This window comes from Chanos chanos, chromosome 1 (assembly GCF_902362185.1).
Source record: "Chanos chanos chromosome 1, fChaCha1.1, whole genome shotgun sequence".
NCBI classification, from domain to species: domain Eukaryota; kingdom Metazoa; phylum Chordata; class Actinopteri; order Gonorynchiformes; family Chanidae; genus Chanos; species Chanos chanos.
Genome location: NC_044495.1, coordinates 24017987 through 24034298, shown reverse-complemented (window position 1 = coordinate 24034298; position 16312 = coordinate 24017987). Strand labels below are relative to the sequence as shown.

Genomic DNA, 16312 nt, shown 5'->3' with positions numbered 1-16312 from the left:
GTACAGAGAAACAAAGAGCTTATCCTGCACTATTCACAACGTAACCCAAACATGTTGTGAATATTGAAGGAAAAGCTTTGTCTCTTTATACATGTGTGTGAGTGAGAGAGGTGAAGAGAGGCAGAGATGTAAAGCTATATATGAGACAGATGGTGATGTGAAGTCCTCTTAAGAAAAGGTTATAAACATTTTGAAAGACAATTTAATGGCTCTTGGTTCTATAACATAGACTTTAGCACAGCTAAGTACAGAGCTTTGACTGGGTTGTTGCCAGTCGCTTAAATAAATAAGCAACCTGTTTTATCTTAATGCTCTAACCCACTTTTTGTGAAAGAACACATTAGAGACTTTTAATAACAAAAATTGTCAGGCTTGTCACCAGACATGTGCTAAGGCTCGCTTATGCATTAGTCACGGTGATGTGTGCTCTGATGCACTCACCTTTATCTCTTCACCGTGTTTATGTGGTCTGTTTCCATGGCAACTAGCAGCCATTATCTTTTGCTGGTGCTTTGGTGAATCATGAAGTGGCCTCTGGCCCTGGTGTTGACCAGACCATGCCAAACAGTTGAAGATCCAAAGAAATCTTATGAATGGTCTTGACCCTGTGTTCTAGGTCATTGATAAAACTGGGTTAAATTTCCCACAGAATGATGTCAGGAGTGCTATGAATTGTTTGTTTTTGTGTAATTAAACATAATTCAATGCTTTGTCATACTTAATAGTTTGTATTATGATGCTTCATTTCCCATTTTATGTGTTCTCTCTGTCACAAGCACCATAATCATCCTCAGTTGGCTCTTAGATTTTTCGAATGTCTGTATAATCATGGAATATGTTATGGTTGATCCTTATATAGAGGAACATTTAGATGAACTTGTATGTGTCTGAGAAAGTGGATCTAGTATTTTACAGTTGTAATAACACTGACTTGTATCATTTTATCTCACTGAAACTTAGGGCGTCTTCCTGGGCTTCGGCCTGAGCATTAAGACTGATTTGTTGATCATGATGTGCGTCTGTATGAAAGTCTGCCTGTTCAATCTCCCGCCTTCACACTTTTAACCCACAGAGAGAGAGAGAGAGAGAGAGAGAGAGAGAGAGAGAGACAGAAACCAGCCAGTTCTGCCATCGCACTTTACCTGTCATGCCGGCAAGCACAAGCGTATAATTTAGATGGCTGACGGCCTTATGATAATTATCAGGGCTCTATTTTTATAATTATATATTATAGATAGTGTGTCTTTACATAATTGTGAAAGGCCAGGGAGCCTAGTTATTATCAAAGTTTTCCTCTGGTGCTTAAAAGCATCTCTAAAAGGTTGGTTTGGGATGGATTTTATGAGTTAATTTGGACTCATCCATTGTTAATTGAACAGGGTGAATGGAGGCTTTTGTGATTGGTATTCAGCATAAGGCGCTGTTTTTAAATGGCTTTGCTGACTCTAGTGTCTAGCAAGGCTGAGCTATGGGCTCATTAATTGGGTTGCTGTTGTTGCTGTTTTTGGCTTTTCCTCTGTGTGTTTACCTTTAAGTGAGTCCCATGAAGTTTCACAATTCCATGGGAAAATCTGGGAAAATAATTTTAAATTCAAAGAAAACTTAAAGAATGTATTTAATTGACAATTGCAACGCAAATAATAAACCCGTAGTGGCCATACTGCACATTTTGGAGATTGCAGAATCCATATTCAAATCATATTTTGTGCAGTGTATGAGCACAGTCCCCCATAGTAGTGTATGGACAAAGAAAGTGAAAGCTCTGTGAAAGCTCTTTTTTTGAAAGCTCTGTGAAAGCTCTTTTTCTGATGCAACAGATTTGTTGATACAAACATATTCCAACAAAATTGTCGTGGAACGGAGTGGATTGTTGAAACTTGATTTGAGCGGGAAGCCTGAAAGTTGTTTTATGTTAGGAACCTTGTAGAGATGAAGTTGATTTAAGTCTTGGAAACAGTGGTACATGCTTGAATAAGTTTGACTGTGAAAGTGACTACACCAACCTGCTGGCTCCCTCTGGTTCATAACATTCAAACTAATTGAAACCCAGTGTTTATTAACACATTTTATCAATAAGTAGAGATGTATACATGGATGAAGCATGCAGTTGTAAAGACCACATTAATTTCACATTTGTGCTTCATTGGGTTTTAATGGATATTACAGTTGATGGGAGTGTCTAACTGAAATAATACAGAGGTCATTGTAGTCAAAGTCATAACCACCTGCTGTTACTTAACACTTACTTATATTATCACAGTGTTTAACCACAAACCTTTGACTATTATCTATTACTTCTATTATGTTTGACTGTATTATTATCATCGATTATTTATCACTATTGTGTCTTGAATACACTCAGGGAGTGCATTTTAGGTGAGGTATGCACATTATCCAGGGAACCTGTATCTGTTGTAGAGTCCACAGGGAATTAAAATAACCATATGCTTGTAACAGTGCATCTTCATTCACTGAATATTCTCAACTGCTTGCACTCTCTCTTTCCCCACACTCACATGCTTTCTGAAATAGCTCTCTGTTTCTCCTGATGTATCCAGTGGTTGTTTATATGGTCTCTTGTGGTTGATCTTTCTTTTTCAGTCAAAATTTGTATGGCTTCGTCTAGTCAGGGTGGCTGTCTTAAATAACAGGCACCATCTTTGAATTGTACTGAATAAAAGACTTTAACTCCTGCTTCCTGACCCCCACCAACACACACACACACACACACACACACACACAGAGGGAGAGAGAGAGAGAACTCTGCTTGGAGAGTGCTTGGCCTTGTATTTGACATCTGCTCAGTCTTTTCAGGCCAAATAATAGGGAGGAGTTGGACAAGGGATAGGATGTTGATTTGACGTTGCATCGTTTCGTCCTGCCGCTGCGAAGCCGCGGTAGAGTCCTTGATTCACCGCTGCGAGAGTTCTGTGGTAACACGGGTGGCAATAGTGATAAATGATGCTGCTTTTGTGTCCTGAGGAGTCCTCATCACGACAGACAGTGACTGATAGAGAGCTGTCTCCAGCAGCTTCCTGCTTCTTTTAGATGTCTTCATGACATCATCTCATCAGGAGAAGTGGCAACCACATTTCCTCACTTTATTCCTCCCTGTTTAGCGTTGACCATGAGGGGATGTGGAAAGGCGCCACAGCTCCCTCCCTGGCCTCCGGTGCGATGAAAGCCCCTGTTCGGTGCGCTGAGTTCAGGTATGCTCATTTTGAGGTTATACTGGCCAAGTCTGAGTGAGACAGAGGCTGTAATCTCATTTGTGAGACGCCACACTCTCCAGTGATTCCATTAGCGAGCATGGATGGTGGTGTTTGCCTGCCTGAGCATGGCTCCTTAAACACTATTACCACCCTAGTCCCAGACTTACTGTCTCCTCTCTCACATGCACAAGCACATGTTTAAGACATGAACATTTTAAAAACTTTTCCATAACAGGGAGTGAAGGTTAGAAAGGATAGTCACTGGTCTAGCTGTGTTGTGGGTATAGATGCCATTGCCTTTTGATTCTCTGTCCCTACTGCTCATTTTCATATTGTAAAGTGCCCATTAGATTCCTCAGTGATTCTCAGTATGTACAGGTTCAGTAACTCTGAGACTTATCCCACCTTCACTGTTCATGGCCATTTCTTCTCACTGTTACTCTTGCTAAAGATGCAAACACCAGACATTTGTACAATCATGAGATTTAACAGAGACCAACAGAAAACAGAGGGCATTTCTGAATTTAAAGTACAGCGTACTGGCATATTGGCACTGCTTTACTTTACTGTTGTTTGTGCTGTCTCAACAAGCACTTTAAAACGGCCTAACTAGACACTTCTCTAAAATGAGAAGTATCATAAGAAATTGTACATTGTAAGGTTTCAACACAAGAACAAAAACTGTCTGTAGGACAGATGACAACTGCCTCGTGACACTTTATGGTAGCCAGACAAAAGGCACTACACTGTCCTGACAACTTTCTGAAATTGACAAAGGGGTGAAATGTTCCTACCCTTCTCTTTCTTTACCCCCTGTGTCCCCATCCCAACTCTTTGCTTGTTGTTGCCATTTATCAGAGGACCCTGAAGCAGGGAGGATGGAAATGGCTTTTTGACTGACACTGGTTGGCACATCGTTCTGCGTGTCGGTGAAAAGGGGCTTTAGACAAATGATGATGGGCTCTCCATGATTGCCTGCCTTGCACTGTTTCTCCAGAGTTCAGTGAAGGCTGAAACAACTGCCAACTGCCACACTGTGACGTCAAGAAAGCGTTTCTGTTATGTTCATGTCTTCCCTAATACACAGACACATCTTTTAAGAACAACGTGAATGGGATGGTTGTAATTAACAGGGGGAGAAAAATACCAGAGTCAACACAGGAGCCGGTAAACTGCGTTCAAGGCGAAACTCTTAATGGTCTTTTTTTTGTTTGCTTGTTTGTTTGTATGTGCATGTTTCCCCGCCCGCAAGAGCTACTGAGGGGCCGTCAGTTTTAAAGGCAGGAGAAAGAAAGGACGCCAGTCAGCCTCACTCTCTCTCTTTTTTTCCTTTTTTTGGGGACAGTGCATTGACTCAAGAATTGTCTTTAAATGTCTTTGCTTTATGGTGTGTACGCTGAGGTGTATGTGCGTAATGATACCGGGAATGTGTTGCTTTGGGGAGTAATGTAGCTTAATACCCTCTCAAATCATTCCCCTCCCTTAAATGTGCTCAATGTGGCTTGACGGCTCTTTCTGCAGCTCCCTAAGGCTGTGTTCTCTGTATGAACTCCACCTTGCAAAACTTGGACACACTTGAGAGAGAGAGAGAGAGTGAGTGCGCTGCGTTGCCCCATTATCATCACCATCATTGGCCGATTCGGCAGAACTCTGTGTAATATATTGTTTGTTATTATAGTTTGTTTCATGTTGATTTCTTTTGTGACTTAACCTCGTGTGTTCATAATCAGCTGTAACTCCCATTGGAATCTCTGATCCATCCTCTCTGCAAAGGGAATTATGTGCAATATTAGCAATATTACAAATGTAGCTCAATATGCATTGATCGAGCCAGGCATTGCTGTGAAAGAGACGGATTGCAGTTATTGCTGTTATTGATTTTAATAACCAGGCTGTTAGAGTCCATCCAGTGGTTCACTCAATCTATCTGACCCCCGAGAATGGGCCTGGCTGCAAAGTAGAAACCTTGTGGCAAAGGCCTTTGGAACAAACACACACCATAGGGAGGAGTTGGACTACTTTTAATACATTACAGAGGAAAATCACTTGAATATTTCTCCTGTGCTACTATTAACATGGGTTTCTATCTGTGAGGTCTTCCTCCCTTTGATCAGCTCCATCTGAGCGTTACCATAGAGACACCACATCACTGGGTCATGTGACCCTGTTTTTGTGGCAGCCAATGGCATATCTCAGCCCATTTCCTCGGGGATTGTGGGAGGGGGTGTTTGAAGCTCCTGAGTTGTGTATCGATCTGCCTCCCGTTGGTCAGTGTTCTGACTTCCCTCAGCCTCACAGCAGTGGCAGGGATTGAGTAGCTTTAGAGAGGATATGGCCGTTCATTACACGGTCAGCTCTTTCATTATTGTACGATCCCATCCTGAGTGCTCTCCCACTGAGGGCTCCAGATTGGACCTGCATTTTGTGTACTGTGCTCCAGGGGCTCTTTGTCAAAAGGTAACTGTACTCAAACTGTACTCAAAAGCCAAAGTCTGGCTTTTGTTGGCATTGGGCAGTTCCAGCCCTTGCAGCATGGTCTAACGTGCTTCAGTAATCAAACAACAGCAAACCATGCATTTATTCAGACTCTACTTCAACAAGTTGCAAAGACAGATTTTTTTGGTGGTTTTTTTTTTTTTTTCACTTTGTAGTGACATAGGACAAGATGTTCTAAAAGAAAATGAACAAAGAGAACTCTTCAGGACTGATTGCACTACAAAACCGTCTAGGTCATCTCAGGGTGACCATCTTTGCCCAGAGTCCTATTGACTCAATATTGACCATCTCTCTGAAAGACTAAAGGCTTTACGGTGCTGTACAGTGTCTCTGGCCATTCAAAGATGCAGAGAGAAAAAACTCACGGTTTGCATCCTTTTAAATAAGGAGGACCCGGAGTACCAGTATCCACACATGCATATGTGTACATACTTCACTCACACTCTTGACTCCTATGCTCCCGCACTCACTTTTCTACACGCACCGGTGAATCTGAGTGCAGTGGTTTTGGTGTGTTAACACATTATAATGTCCAATAAAAGGTTAATTTCAGTATGTTTGATGCATTTAGTAGTGCTTCAGCTGTAGTCAGACAACGCTAAGAGATTGCTGTGGAACCTGGTTTTGTGAGGAAACACTAAGAGAAGCCTAAGGAACCTGACATTGTGGAGAGTAGCTCGACATCAAAGTGCAAGAGTCTCGCCAGTTTGTCTTTTAATTGGATGCTTTCGGGAGATGCCGTGATAGCCGCGTCCACATCTGTTCTCTTTTGGAGAGCTGTGAAGGAAGCAGGTTAAAACTTTGTATCACCTTTCAGCACTCCCCAGTGTGCCTGCAAGCTTTCTGATCTCAAAGAGATGCTGCACTCTAAAGGGAAAAAACGAACACATAAAAGACTTTGGTTAACAATAGTGATGACCCCCCCTCCCCTCCCTCTTGACTTATCGAGACATGTAGGAGCAGCTCTTCCTCCTCATCCACTGCTCATTTCATGCTCTCTGTCAGGTCGTTTAGTGGCGTAAATGGCCTACACCAGTGACTGTTACACCCTATGACACCTCTGCAGTTTTCTCTCTGCTTTTTTTAATGGACAGACTGGGGTCTCATTCAGCACAAACATCAATTATCTATTGATTAGCAAAAGTCATTAATGGAACACTGTGTCGGGGTGTGTGTGTGTAAATATGTGAGATGGGGAATCTGGCATGTGGTTACCATGGCCTTAATGGGTGGCTGGCGTTAGAGAGACTGTGCTTGGAGCATTGCGGCTGTGACATTGATTCATGCGCTCTAGAGCCCCATTGATCAAGCACACACATGCTTCCCACCCATCTCTTTCCCTCATGTATGGTTTGTGAGTGGGACTAATGCACACCTGAGCTCGGTTCACCTTCAGCAACCAGCAGCTTACCTGCATTGCTGTCCAAAACACACACACACACACACACACATACCAGAGATACAGCACAGCAGTCCAGCCAGGAAAAAATACATTCACTAAGTTGTTGTGTCTCTAAATGAAGACTAATTGGACAAGTATGTCTAGTGCAATGACGTCTGTAGCCTCAAAACCCCACCACAGTGTGTGGAGCTTGTAATTAGCCCACAGATGAGTTTCTAAATGTTGAACAAACAGTAAATCTTTACAGAAGTGCGTTACACTCATTCCACATTTACAGCTACGACCATGAAGAAGCTCTTAAAAACTGCCGAGGTTTACCATTTCTTTTCACTTCTACCTATTTGCTGCTGTTTTAATCTGTTAAAATTTTGTCCTTTTTAAAATTGAATGTAGTTTTAGTCACGTCACAAACTTCTGGGCCATAATTGTCCTAGCATGTGACTCATTGATCCACAAATGTATAGATAGAAACTACTCATAGACAGTGTTTGTTGCTGTGCTTTTACCCTGAGAAATCATTACGTAGCGCTGGAGTTTGAAAGTAATATTTTATCCGATAATTATTGACTGAAGTTACTGCCACCTCTGCTGATTGGCTGCGTGAGATCTGTGTCAGCATTGTGGAGGCCTGAGGCGTGTTTGACAGGGGAAATGCTCTGTCCTGCAGCCGCCACACTGCTTTCCTGAGAGCAGAAGAAGTGGTGTGGACCACTGATTTCCTTTAGATGAGGTGCTTAGAGCCAGGAGTTTGACGTTGACCTTACCGTCCAGACTAACAGGCTAATCTTGCTGTTTTTTTTTTTTTAAAATGAGGGGTTTTATTACCCCTAACAATTTGCTTTTCATCCCTCTCTTCTTAAATCACCACGTTTTCTTTAATTCAAACACACATGGACGGTATATTTACATTCAGAATAGATCTGTGCCATTAGTAGATCAATATGTTTTTTTTGTCCCCTCCCTGGAATCCATAAAACTGATTTGGCCTGAAACTTCATTTCCTCTGCTGGTGCATCTAATGGCAGTACAGTTTCCTTTTTTTTCTTTTTGCTGGTGTTTGTGTGTGCATGTCAGTAGGATATTTTGATTAGAGGGTAAATGAATTACACACACACGCGCGTCTGCTGCCTTTTTTTTGTTTTTGTTTTTTTTTTTTCCTAAAAAGACTGAACTCTTGGTCATTGCAATACTGTCAAGGTTAGCTAAGCCCACTTAATGGTGAATCAGCTGAAGAATACTAAAAGTTTAGAGGATGGAGGGGTCGTCCTTTGCCGTGTTTGTAATCAGGTGCTGTCAGATGCACAGTATCAGAGCTTCTTAATGCTGGACACACAGCTCTGACACGAAGCCCATCTGTTCTCCTGCCTCCCGCTCCAGCCGTTTCTCTTAGGTGTTATTTATTTTGTTTCACAGATGGCTCAGTGGGAACTGTATTTTGACATGGTATCCATGGTAACCCAAGGTTAAGTGCACTTCTGCCCTCAGACACCCCCCCCCCCCCCCCCCAACCGCCAGCCCACCCACCCCGGTTTTATGTATTTGTGTGCATGTGTGTTCAGACTCTTGTTTGTCGTTTTTAAGTATTACTGTATGGTTTGGATGTAATACTTTGCGGAGGTATTGGGTTAGACTTTTTAGTGGGCCTGTTTGAAAGTGAAGATTGGCAGCTCAGCTGTGTCCAGCTCTTTTTGAGCGTGTTTGGATTGACTAAAACTGCAATCTCACTGACCAAAGTAAAACACATCTTTTTACTCATGGTGTGTTATTTCCCCTCTGTTAACTGTGATTAACACTTGGGTCCACACAAGCGCACACACTCTCTGGAACATGCGTTTACAGGCATAAAGATGTCACCTGTTCTCTGTGACAGTGTTTACGTCATCACCCACACAGCAGTCCTGTCAGGAAATGGACTGATGACAAGAACACAATGCTCAGCTGAAACTAAGTCATTGCCTAAAGAGCCAATATCCCTCTTAAAGCATGAGTTGTTGCCCCTCTTTTTCTCCCTTTCTCTCTTTCACACTTCCACACTTTCACACACACACACACACACACACACACACACACACACACACGGCCTGTCAGAGAGGTGCAGCCGGAATAAATATGCATTTACTTCAAGGTGCTATGGCACTATTTATTTATTTCATCCACGTTTATCATCATTGCCTCTTTTTTTTTTTTTTTTTTTTTTTCCTCCTCACCAGACTGAATCGTATTGATTTTCAGTCGAACTGCAGAAAATATTATGCCTCTTTTGATGGGAGTCAGTTTGGCGGCGTCTAAGCAGGCAAAAACATATCACTGATGTACACTTTTCCTCACTTAAAAGAAAATGATCCATAATTTAGGGAAGAGCGGTGAGGTGGGGAGAAGATGGATTTCTTTTCCGCGCCAGGCCGTTGGATAAGCTGAAATGGCACTTTCATGCTACAGTAGGCTCTCCTGATTCAGCACTGCTGCCATGCGGTTGTGTGTTTGTGTAGGAATATGTCAGATTCTCTGACGCCTCATCATATCTAGAATAGGCAAGGACACATTTACAGGACGCTTGCTGGTGAACCTGGCTGGCTCCTGAAGTTGATAATCACATTTAATGGTTGAGGAAAGCCTATGGTTAGTGTTGTGTGCACCAATCCTCTGGGAATGTGATCGTTTCTGTGCCCCCCCCCCCCCACACACACAAATATACGCATGCAAAAATAAAATCGAAAACCTCTGTCTCTGTATTCATTCATAGATCCTGGTGTGTTGTATGTTTCCCTCACCTAACACCAGTCATTTAGCTGCCCTCTGCATCATATTCTCTAGGTCATGTGGCTGTTCTTCAGCCCACACACAAGTGCGTGCACACACACCACACACATGCACATTTGTTCATGTTTACTGCCTTGCAAAGTCAATAGCATTGTTTTTTGCTGATGAAAATTCGTACCCTGTACTTTATCCTCTACTTCCGACACCTTCAACATAATATTATTCGTGAAGACTGTGGCAGGCCGCATTACTCATAGGAGGGCTTCTATTTAATGAAAATAAATGAGGACACACATGCACACACTCACACACCTCTTCCCGGCCTGTCTGCTTGTTATTCACTCAGAAGGGATGCTTACATCTGCAATTTAGGAAGCCTGGGAAGAGCATGGAGTGACATCAGAATGAAACGTGAGGGGAGAGTGTTTGCCCTGTTGCCTCTGCCTGCCTGTTGGCTGTCCTCTGCTTTATAGACCTGATGGCTTTGAGTTATGCAATGCTGTGCTTACAGTGAGCGCAAAGCCGCTGCTGGTAATTGGGCTGCGCCATAAAGCAGATTTAAAGTGTGCACAAGACTGTCACAGGTGATTAAAAAGCACTGAGGGAAGAACCGCTCGTCAGGCACTTGTGGCGACTGTATGGAGAATACGCCCGAAGAGATTTCTTTCCAAGGATGATCTGAGAATGAGCCCTTACAACCTAGCAGACAGCATTTCATTTATTTAAGGAGGTGTGGCAGTGCCAAATGGTTGCCCATATGCGATGCCCTGACAACATCAAGTGATAAAATGGTTAAATAGATTGTTGGCTTTCCTAAAGTACAGGGGAAATTGCTTCTCAGTATAACCAGAAAGCAAGGAACACAGGAAATCTATCTGTGCGTCATTTTGTTTTTCTCAGCTATGTTTTTCGTGGTAGCTGAGGCCATTTGTGATCCAGCCGGAGCCATCTTGGCTCAAAAAAAAGTCTTCTGCAGGGAACCATCTTGGCTCTAAAAAAGCCTCTGCTGGGAACCATCTGGTCTCTTTGGATAAACTCCGCCTCTTCCATTCTGATGGGTGTGTTCATTTAATTTGGATTGGAAAGTTAAGTACTGTAGGGGCGGGGTATGTCACTGGGGCAGCTTAACTCCAGGGGTGTGAATTTGGTCTGTTACCTCAAACTGTGAGCAAGACACTTAAACAGCAGAGTGAGCAGGTGATGCTGGGATACGTCTGTTCCCGAGCCCGTCGACACGGCAAGAAACCAGCACTGATCAATAGGCCACATTAGCACCTCAGCTGGCTTAGAGCAGCCTCCTAAACATATTCACTTTTATGCGTAGAGTCTCATATTACTGAGAGGTCAGGACAAGCAGAGGTGACATGGCTATTCTTTTAACATGACAGAATGACAAAATATTGAACTGCTCTCCAGCACCGGCTTCCGAAAGATAATTGCCGTTAGATTCACAGGTTGGTGTGAGAGAGGGGGGTGTGTGTGTGTGAGGGAGAGGGAGAGAGAGAGAGAGAGAGAATGAGAAAGAGGGGCTCATTTCTGAGTGGAGCTGCCATCACTGATTGTATGATGTTATGTAGCCACAGAGTTTTATTGATGTTGCTCAGTGGGGTAATTTGTTATCATTAGGGCTGGTATAGGCCAGCTTCATTATTTGGGAATATGCGCTGTTGTCAAGTGGAGAGCAGATTTCCTTGCCATTAGTTGTGCTGTATGTGGCAAATGAAGTTATTTAGAATAAGTGGCCTGAGAAAGAACCACAGTCATTTGTCCTGCACTGAGGACGTTTGCGCAGTGGTGGAGTCTGTTTCACCCTCTTTTTCTCTTGCACGGTCTCTCTTGCACGGTCTCTCTTAATGTCAAGCACATTAGTACATGCATAACACATACATTTATTTCTTTCAAGACATTTTAGCTTGTCTTTAAATGAGTCTGTAGAGAGTTTTATGTTAAGTCAGTTGCAGACATTGTAAGACCGAAAGTCTCAAACTAATAATTGTATTGAGAATTGAAACGCATACTGATTGATTACAGAAGCCTCTGGAGATCATCTACTACTGTGATGGTTGTGCACGATAAGCGTAACTTGTGTGAGAGGCCCTCTTCTGATAGTTTATATGAATGTGAACTGCAGTTCTTTAATCACATTGATTCGTAGTATTTATCTGTTTATCCCTACTGTGAAATGGAACTGCTTAAAACATAGTTATTGTAATAATACAAATATGGTTTTGGGTTTAGCGCACGTGAATTAAACATGTAACATCAGAGCTTGGTATTACAGCTTAACAGAGCTCTTTGGTGCTTCAGAGAATTGGGATGTGTTGTATTAAGTGCAGCCTTGTGAAATTCTGGGTAGGAAAATTGAAATCGCTCTTTACTGAGATTAAAGCCATATGCTACACACGCAGAGAGAGAAAAAATGTTCTGCGTGTGTGTGTGTGTGTGTGTGTGTAAAGCCTGGTGTTGCTGACTTTGGTCTGCCTTAAGAGAGAGAGGGTGCAGTGAGGAGGAGAGGACAGTATGACTGGTCTGTATGATGACACTGTGCTTTTTGGTGGAGGTGGATCTTTCCCTCCTTTCCTCCCTTTCCCCACTTCTCCAGTTGACATTTGGGTGCTGTGAGGTGCAGCATGACTCTAATAGCTCTGTTATATAACTGTAGGCACTTAGAGACAGCAGAGAGAGCGAGAGAGAGAGAGAAAGGGAAGAGGGAAACAGCACTGCGTAGTCTTTCAGGTCTCTCTGAGAGAATGCTCTCGTTGTCCTTCCCTTATGGCAGGGCCCGTAACGGTGGCACTGAAATCTTACATGCTGGAAAAAATGAGACTGAAGGAAAAGTGGTACATTATTTAGAGGAGACTAAAAACAAAAAAGGAGATTCTTACCTCAGTGTACCTTTTTACCTAGACGAGGGTCACGTCGAAGAAGGAGCACACTTACTCCCTCTCTTGCTTTCTTTAAGGAGAGTTTCTCTGTTCCATGACGAGGCTCTCATGATGGTACCACGTAGGTCAAGAGCTGATCTGTTCAGCCCTTCGGCTCAAAACTATGGATTGGATTGCAGGGCATGTCTGAGTTTTAAGCTCACAGATCTGTGTGTTGAGTGTGTTTCTGCTGTCAATGAGAATGGAGGGGGAAAGAAAGCATGTTTGTTTGTCCCAGTAATGTGAGGTTGCTTGTCATGCTCGTGTTTAATCAAAGTGTAGATTATGCACTCATTAAAATGCTTTTACTTTCCCTGCATACACGGCCTCAGCCTCTGAAGTAATTCCCATCAGATTTCCCAGGGGGGCAGGGGGCTAAGCAGCCGCAGTCTTAATCGTTTGACTTCTCCAGTATCTTTTCTCAGCACCTGCCTATTCCCACATAGTCCTGGGGAAAAAAAAAAGGCAGTATTGATTTTTTTTAATCTTTGCTTATGGAACAAAATGAAAAGATAATTAGTGAGAGTAAGCAATTTTTTTTTAACCTCTAAGTGTGGTTATGTTGCATAGAAGAGTGTTCTCCACTGGGTCTGAAAATTAGACTCTGTCCTTGCAGTTCTCAGTATTGTTGTTGATGCTGTGCCTGTGTTTTGCAGCGAATATGAAAACAATGTTCAACAGTGCTAAACAAAAACGTATTTTATGATGAAGACGAGAACAGTTTTGATGAAAAACAATGCAGCTGAAGTGTGTGTGTTTCTGTGCATCATTATTTATGTTGAAATAGAGTGAAGTAGCTCTTCACTTGTGTTCTCTGTAATCAGCACAGGGCTTAATCAGCCCTTTATAATTCTTTCTTTTTTTTTCTTTCTTTTTTTTTTTTTTCTCCCCCTGGTAGATTGTTAAAATTCTTTACCCGTAGAAACAGTCTATAATATTTACAACTCAATCTCTGCCTGTTCCTCCATGCTCTGGTAGACTTTGTTTGGATTTTCATCTTTTAAACTCCTGTTCTTTTCTTACTTTTCGGATCTCTGTGTAATAAAGCCTTCTGCAGCTCGGAGACAAATGTCATATATTAGTGCTTCATACTAGCCGCCTGTGCCGCTCTGGCTTTAATTGAGAATGTCAGGCTAAAGTTAGCTGCGGCGGTGGAGGAGTCTGGGCTAGGTTTAATTGTGCGCGAAAGATGAGCACAGCGGTGTGAGGAGAGCCGTAGCGCTGACACGCGCAGGCCTGCCAAGAGGAGCCCACCGCCGCTGTGTGAAGCTGCCCAAGAGTCACCCGATCAATAGAGAGCTCACGGCCGCTCCAATGAGCTGTCTTTTTAAGGAGCACCTCAGTCTCCCGCTCTACAGCACAACACCATAATGGAATCTTTGAGGTAATCCAAGATACAGTACATTAACTGCATCTCTCTCTCTCTTTCTTTCTTTCTTTCTTCTCTCTGCCTCTCCCGTCTGGTCTTTTCCTCTTCTTTCCCAGGTGGAAGTGGAGGTGGAGAGCATGGACAAGGCAGGCAACTTTATCGGCTGGCTGCACATAGAAGGAGTGAACCTCTCAGTTGCCCTGGTGGAGAGCGCTCTTTCCAAGGTCCACTTCACTGCAGAGCGAAGCTCCTACTACAAGACCCTGCTCTCTGCAGAGGAAGCAGCCAGGCAGAGGAAGGAGAAGGTAAGCTGATTGTGTTTACATGCAGAACACACGGACACGCGGACACACACACACACACACAGATGCACTGATGCTCTTGAATGGAGACAAGCAAATGAATCAGTGTCATGTTCATGTTTCCACCCATCTAAAGCTTTCTCTCTGATTCAACCTGTTGTTTAACATTGGCAGAATATATCTCCAGTTTGTGATTTTTGAACCAAGGCCATATTCTGTGGGCGATAACAAAGCAAACAACTCATGTTGTCGTGTGGTATTAATTCAGCCTGAGAGAACAGGCTGATACCTGGGCGCCAAGAACAGTGGGTGGAGGACAAACGTGAAGCACTCAAAGTTATGTGGACCTCAGGGATCCCAGCATGCCCATGTATTTGGCACTATCAGTGAAACCTTTTCTCTCCTGGACTTTAATTGATGGAACTTTCTCTCTTTGTGATCCCAATCTCTAGTGCTCAGTCTCTCTCTCTCTTCTCTTTCTCTCTCCACATTCATTATGGATGAGATGCGTGTGCTCTCGATAGCTGCTTGCCTGTCCTCTATCCTTTCCTCTGAACTCTGAAATACAGGGCTGATATCAGTATGATCTCTGACTGAAAACTGCAGAGAGCCTTTCCACTACCTTTATGGAATCCCTCAGCTCAGCTCTGAGCTCCAAAATATCCCAAAGCCTCAAACCCGCAGCTCCGACTCTCTTACCTAGTCAGTCTTATCGGCCTGCCAGTCCCCCAAAAATAGCAACAGCCTGAAACATGCATTCACAGATCTTTTGATTGAATGGCCAGCCGGATTAAAAAGTCGATCTTTGTTGTTTACACTCCCACAGAGACACTAGCGTGCGTGCACACAAGCTCACACACACACCCCTCATCTCAATGTCACCTCCCTGAAACAAAATGTGAGGCATGTGTGAGTGACTCTTCGGGAGCTTGTGTGGTTTGACCCTTTCACTCCCTCCCTTCACTCTCACTGGCAACACCACCCTCCCCTCAAACCCCACCCCCTTCCTCCCACCCTCTCCCAGGAAGGATTCGCATCCTTCAACTCTGAGCGGTGAATGAAAGATGACCTGTTTTGTAAAGTTTTTTTTTTATTTCCTCTCTTTCTCATCCTGCTGGCATTGTGGCTTGAGAGAGACCATGGGTTGATGTGATTGTGTTTGAAGTGAAGGGCTCTGAGTGGCACTGATTGGTCAGACAGCTGCATTATTCTCCCAGATTGGAGGCACCCTGTATGTGACCGCCCTCCGAGATGCTCAAATTCCCAGGCAGTTTGGGGTTGTGGATGTAATTAACCCTTCAGGACCTGTTAAAGGGGGAAAAACAGCTGAGGAAGCCACTCTTCTGTAGAAGGGCTGGCCTTTTTTCCTCTTCTCCTGCTTTCTGTGAATAGGAGGTGTTTTAATTTCTTTTTGTTATTGTCGTATTTGTTGTCTGCTTAAGATGGTGCAAGTAATGATCCTTACACTCTAAGGATCCAATTTTGGCCTCATTAAAGGCACTTGTATTGTGCAACGATGAATGCTTTGCTTGGGTTTGTTCCAAAGCAAATAATAAATAATAAAAAAAGTCTCTAGCTCAAGTGACCTCCGGGTCTTAACATGACCAAGCCAGGGCACCGTGGAGATCAAGTCATTTAACTGAGGGGAAATAATTGAAGCTTTTGAGGACGTCAAGCTTTTGTGTGCAGAGCCTGCAGTAAAAAGGCTCAATACCACATGGCCTTAGTTGCTTGTGCGTTTTCTCTCATTTTTGGAAATGTTTTATCGTTTGTCCTGCAATTGTTTGAGCACCCTGTTATTTCTGGAGAGGTTGCCTGCACACTGACCTCTGATTTCTACCTTGAAG

At 43.3% G+C, this 16312-nt stretch overlaps 1 protein-coding gene across 3 annotated transcripts in view; it reads left to right on the top strand.

Annotated features, from left to right (window-relative positions):
• The window catches only part of snd1 (staphylococcal nuclease and tudor domain containing 1), a 131051-nt gene that overhangs the window by 74431 nt on the left and 40308 nt on the right, over nt 1–16312 (top strand). For 2 of the 3 annotated variants that reach the window (XM_030783504.1, XM_030783496.1), the window contains exon 17: nt 14280–14468. In XM_030783504.1, the coding sequence (XP_030639364.1) occupies nt 14280–14468 (189 nt within the window). The remainder of the gene's footprint in view (nt 1–14279; nt 14469–16312) is intronic. The other variant, XM_030783512.1, reaches the window with a different exon arrangement.